Source organism: Lipotes vexillifer, unplaced genomic scaffold (assembly GCF_000442215.2).
Source record: "Lipotes vexillifer unplaced genomic scaffold, Lipotes_vexillifer_v1.1 scaffold749, whole genome shotgun sequence".
NCBI lineage: Eukaryota > Metazoa > Chordata > Mammalia > Artiodactyla > Lipotidae > Lipotes > Lipotes vexillifer.
Genome location: NW_006782834.1, coordinates 2,203,497 through 2,209,496, shown reverse-complemented (window position 1 = coordinate 2,209,496; position 6,000 = coordinate 2,203,497). Strand labels below are relative to the sequence as shown.

The window sequence follows — 6,000 nt, the reverse complement described above, 5'->3', positions numbered from 1 at the left end:
AAAAAAAAAAAAAAAAAAAAAAAAAGTTTTGTGCCTATAAGGATGAGTTCAACAAGGAGTAGATTTGCTGTAACGAGTAATTATAGATGAGAAGGGCCTGGAGGTGGAAGAGGCTTCAAGGAAAGACACCAATAATGTAGAAATATATGACTAGGGCAGTGTGATGTTTTAGGATAATGAGAGACCTGCCATTAAGCTGCTCAGGTTCCAAGTCCTGACTCTGCCAATGGCTGGATATATTAGATTATCCAGGTCCCATTTTCCTTCCTATTTGTCCATCTGTCTCTTCCATCTTAGCTTCATGCCCTAACTACTCAGTGCAAACAGGGGTCTGATGGGTAAAGAAACAGAGTGAAGCAGGCTGCACATAAGGCAGTAGGGAGTGGTAGAGACTGTGAATAAGAGAGCATAGGACTTGTCTAAAGATGGCAGCCCTTATACCAATAATGGCTCCATGGATAGGTGGACCCAGTGTCCCCAGAGCTCCTGATTTCTGTTCCAGATTATTTGTGTGAACTTTTTTATATGTCAGAAGCTCTGGCATAGTGGTTAAACACCTCTCTCCAGAGGCACACTACCTGTATTAAAATTTCAGCTCTCTCCCTTATTAGCTGTGGGAACTTTGACAAGTGTTTGGTTTTCAACTTCTTTGTGCCTCGATTTCCTTATCTGTAAATGGGAATAATATTAGTACCTACTTCATAGGATTGTTATGAGATTAAAATAAGTTAATTCATGTAAAGCACTTAGAACAACACGTGTTATATAGAAAGTTCTCAATACATGTGAACTCTTATGATTCTTATTAAAACACAAATGGGATCAAATGACAGGTTTGTGGGCCTGATACAGTCCATGAACAACCAGTTTGCAACCCTTGACCCCCTGAGTTTAGAGGAGAAATTGAGGTCCACAAAGGTTAAATGAAGGGCGAAGGTCATGCAGCTAGTTAGGGGCGAGTTGTCACTGTGTCCAAGCTCTTCCCACTGCACTGTGTCCCTTTAAAGGATAAGAAAGAGTCCCAAGAGGGGTCACAACTTGTGAGTATTCTTCACAAAGAGACTGGATAGCTGGATGGTGGTGACAGCACCACCAAATGTAATAATGGATTACATTTACACATAGTGACACGGATGAGCCTTCATGGTATCCTGCTTGGTAAGCAAGTAACAGAATAGTACCATTTATGTACATGAAGGATACACAGGTCTTATAAGGATGGCTGCAAACAACGGGTACATTCCAAATCTGTTAGAGTGGTTTTGCTTGTGCAGGGGAGGGCAATGATGGTGGGATATGGGAATAACGTAGAATAAAGAAAACAGGAGAGGGGCCTTGCACAGACCAGCGATAACGTGCCATGAACCAGGACTGTGATTAACTCAGACTTCGCCACATGACCCTCCCTTCCCCCGCCTCTCCTGAAACAGGTGGAGGCCAGCCTGCTCACAACCCCCTTCTCCCACCCTTGTGGTCCTTGTGGTCCATAACACCGGCATGTTGTCTCGCAGGTACAGAGAAGATCTGCCGTCCAAGTGCTTCACAAAGCACAGGCGCAGGTCGCCACGCCCCACGTCACTGAACAGCCGGCGGTGGAGATTTGTGAGAACGCGACTGGATGACTTCCGGAAAGGCTGCCCGCCTTGCGGAGGTGTGATCACTCAGGGCCCCGAGGAGGGCTTTCTCCCCCAGATTTATCACAGAGCTCCCCAACCTGCCCCGAAGAGGAGCCAGAGGGACATGCTACCTAGGGAAGCAGGCCTGTGTTCCACGCTCTCACCGGCCCGCCAGGCGCGGAAGGACTTCCTGGCGGACGTTGAGGCCCATCCGACCCCGCACCCCTCGGCTCTCTACCCGGACCTGGAGGAAGACATGCCCGCAGAGGTGACCACCTGGGGCATATTGCTCCTTAGATGCCTGGGGAGTTCCCTCCAGAGGGTGAGGGTGATGAATGTGTCCCCAGGGGGGGCAGTTCTCCTGGGCTTTGGAGCAGCTTTCTAAGACGTGCAAATGGCAGCAACATACCCGCCGCTCCCTGTGCTTCCTATGAGGCCATCCAACTTATAAAGGCCCAGCAAACCAGAAGTGTCCGACTTCTTTACACCTGAAGCTCTACCAGTCTACTTTGCTTGTGACTTTTTAGGGGGAGAATAGAGTGGAGGAATTGTTCAGTCTTGCTTCTGTCACGTTAGCCTGGTCTTGTGAGGTGTCCGTGAGAATTGTTAACTGATGGCTAGAAAGGCACCTGAGCACGTGAAATGTCATGGGAAATCTCACCAGACTGCCAAGACTAGGGCTGGGCAGCAGCTGCAATATGTCGCCTCTGTCCCAGGCTTCTTTTAACTTGCAGGTCTAATGTCCTTAGCATATTTCTCTTATCCTTATAGCTCAAAATGGCTTCCACACCTCCAGGCATCGAGTTTGTCTTTCAGACAAGAAGGGGAAGGGGCAGAGTTTAAAAGTTGCATGCCAGCTGACTCTTTTAATTAGGCAAATAGTAGCTTTCCCAGTAAACATCTCATTCATCTGACCACTCATAGCTGCTAGGGAGTCTAGAAAATTGAATTTCTTGGGTGGCTATTGCAGCACTGAACAAAATCCAGGACAAAATTCTATTAGATTTAAGGAAAGGGGGCAGGATGGATATTGGACAGGGAACTAACAGTGCCTGCTACCCCCCTACTCCCTTACCCCCTGCAGTCTGTTCCTTGTGTCAGCAAGCATGACAGTTGTTGAGAAGGTAAACGCCTCTGCTCAAAGCTTCTCATTCAGAGTGAAGTCCTTGCCATGGTCTGGAAAGCCCTGCGTGTTCTGTGCTCCAACCCATTCCTGCCCTGCTCCCTCTCCAACCTCACCGCCTACTCCTCTGCCCTCCTCAGTCTGCTGCAGCCACTCTGGCCTCCTGGCTGCTCAGCAAACGTGAACAAGATGTCCAGTTTAGGTTTCTGTTCCTTTGTCTGGAGCACTTGCCCCCAGATGTCTGCCAGGCTCACTCCTTCACTTGCTTCAGCTCTTTCCTCAATTATCTCCTCACTGGAGAGGCCTACATAAAAAGGCACTCCCCTCCCTCTCATCCTCTGTGCCTTACCATGATCTATTTCCATCCTAGCAGTTGTCAGCGCTGGGCTTCTCACTGGAATAAAAGCTCTACAAGGGCAGGGCCTTTCAAGGGCAGGGATTTTATCTGTGTCTTTCACTGTGTACCACCAATACCTGGCATATGGTAGACACTCAATAAATATTTATGGATAATGAATGAATGAATGAGTAAGTGATTAGTGTCAGGGAAGTCTGTAGAAAGGACAACTGGAATTTCTAATCAATGATTTGCCCCCTGGGCTTTCCTTCACTGCCTCCTGCGGGCCAGAGCTTCTGAGTCCATGACAAAGAGATTTTTTGCACACCTCCTTAGAGGGCACATGGGACTGTGGCTCTTATTCCCATGCCTGACCTCCTCAGACAAATGTGTTGGCTTCCTTCTGAAGCAGGATCTCTTCTTGTGGTGCTATGATGGCCACCAGCAGCTCTAGATGTAAATTTTACCCAGAAAAACACCACCTCTTTTTGCACGGTTCCAGCAAAATTCCATGACCAAATTTCCCTGGGTCTCACTTGGGTCTTGTACCCATTCCTAAGCCAGTCACTGTGGGCCTGATTAACCTGGTCAGACTGCAGAGTGATGAGTGGTCAGGCCAATTCAGATCACAAGGACTGAGAGTGGAGAGAGACATGATTCTCCAAAGAAAACTCTACAGACTGTTACTCATAGGAGGAAGAATGGATGATGGGCAGTCAAATAAACAGAAATCCTCTAGAGACACTTTTTTCTATGGGGCAGTGGGGTCCGGGTGGATCCAGAGGCACTGTTCCATCTAGAGGAGACGGAACTTCAGTAAAAAGGCCACATAGCTAATGTCTAGGTGACGGACGTTTACTTGCAGCACCCAGCGCTGTATTTGCACTGGAATTGATAAACAGAATTGACCAGCTGAAAAGGAAAAGGAAAGGGATGACTAGGTCCATTCTGTTTTAGAATCAAGGGGCACCCTTTTCAGCTCATCTTTCTTTCCTCCAAAGTTGTTTTCTGTTTGTAACTCTTTTTAAAGGTGCTGGAAGTGCTGGATCCTGACAGGAAGCTGGAGCACACGTGGGGTTATTGTCAGGGCATCCGGAAAAGAATGAAGGAACCCACAAAACTTTTAAAAAAACGTTCTACCCAAGTCTACCTGGGGCGGTAAGTATCATTCTTAACCTCTCACTCATTCCTGTCCCGTGGTGAAACGTTTTAGTACAGATCTTCCTTGACTTACAGTGGGGTTATGTCTCCATAAACCATGGTAAATGGAAAATACCATAAGTCAAAGATGCATTTAATACACTCAACCTACCAAACATCATAGCGTAGCCTAGCCTGCCTTAAACGTGCTCAGAACACTTACATTAGTCTACAGTTGGGCAAAATCATCTAACACAAAGCTTCTTGTATAATAAAGTGTCAAATATCTTATGTCATTAATTGAATACAGCACTGAAGGTGAGAAACAGGATGGTTGTGTGGGTACAGGATGGTTGTAAGTGTATCGGCTGTTTGCCCTGTGATCACGTGGCTGACGGGGAGCTGTGGTTCGCAGCCCAGCATCACGAGACAGTATCATCACTGCATATCACCAGCCCAGGAAGAGATCCAAATTCAAAGTGCATTTTCTAGTGAATGAACGTTGCTTGCTTTTACTCCATCATGAAATAGAAAAATTGTAAGTCGAACCATCATAAGTCAGTGACTATCTGTAGTTACCTTCTCAAAGCTTCTCATCTTTAGAATATTTTAGGAATAATTAAGAATCTTTAGAATAAATAAGAGAAGCAAAAGTAAATAAGTTCCTGAGGAGGAGGGAAGGGAGCCTCGGGTCCCGCTCTGAATAGTGTTTACTTCATAAATGGATGTGAATTAGCCAGCTATGGAGCGAGTGCGGGTGTATCTGCGTGACTGTAGGACAGCCTTCGGAGAGGAAGAAAACTGCAGAAAACCTGATTGACTTTGATGAGCCCACAGTGGCTTTCTGCATTATCTGTGGCAGAAGCCCTTTTATTCAACAGGACTGAGACCAGTAGTTGGTTGAATAACCAACCAACCAAACCAGCCAACCAAGAGGCTAACATAGGGAATTGCAGAAGATGATACTTGACACATTTTGCTTTACCCTAAAACATAACTGTACATTCACTTGCTAGTCTTTTATTATAAAGCCTTTTTTGGAGTAAGGGTCTGCTGCTTGGAGTTTCCCAGTCATCTCTTTTGCATAAACTACATCAGCAATGCCACCTTCCTTGAACCTTTCCAAAACACTAAGCTTAATTTTCATAGAAACCGCTCTCTTTCATATCACACTTTTGTTTTCCCCATTCACATATTATTTAATTTAAAATGTAAATGCCATGATAAGTATACTTGACACAAACAGATTTGGGATATGCATTTGACTGTTGAAATTAATGCGGTCACTGGCAGGCACTGAAGCGTATGGGTGAACTAGAGGGCAGCCCAGCCACAGCACCCAGGCCACTTACATAGGACCCAGGACCACGGCCAGGGTGTGTGGAAGGGGCCACGGAGAGCTTTGCTAGTCACATGAGTTAGCTACATGGAAGTGGAGTGAGAGAGAATTCACTGATTAATTATACATGTTGATTAGGGTGGGACATAAGGTGACAGGAGCCCCACTGTTCTGGCCCCTTAGTGTACCCCTGGTCAGTCTGGGGAGAACAACTGGGCACACTCCTCTCAGCTCTGCCCTTCTACTGGAAAGCAAGATGGCCCATGGAAGCACGAGATCTCCTCTCTTCCTTCCTTCTTGAGGGGAGCCCCACCCTGGTCCATGCCGCTGCTGCCTGGATGGGACAGTCTGCCCATTTCTGGATTTCAGTTAGCAAGTCCTCTTGGACCTGAACCCAAGTGCTCGAACATGGCTGCTGCCAGTGATGAAGGGGACATTTTGTCTT

At 46.6% G+C, this 6,000-nt stretch overlaps 1 protein-coding gene across 1 annotated transcript in view; it reads left to right on the top strand.

Moving 5' to 3' along the window:
* FAM47E (family with sequence similarity 47 member E) overlaps positions 1-6,000 on the top strand; it is a 32,258-nt gene that overhangs the window by 4,759 nt on the left and 21,499 nt on the right. Inside the window, exons 4-5 of the mRNA XM_007455440.1 lie at positions 1,512-1,884; positions 4,107-4,234. Of these exons, the coding sequence (XP_007455502.1) occupies positions 1,512-1,884; positions 4,107-4,234 (501 nt within the window). The remainder of the gene's footprint in view (positions 1-1,511; positions 1,885-4,106; positions 4,235-6,000) is intronic.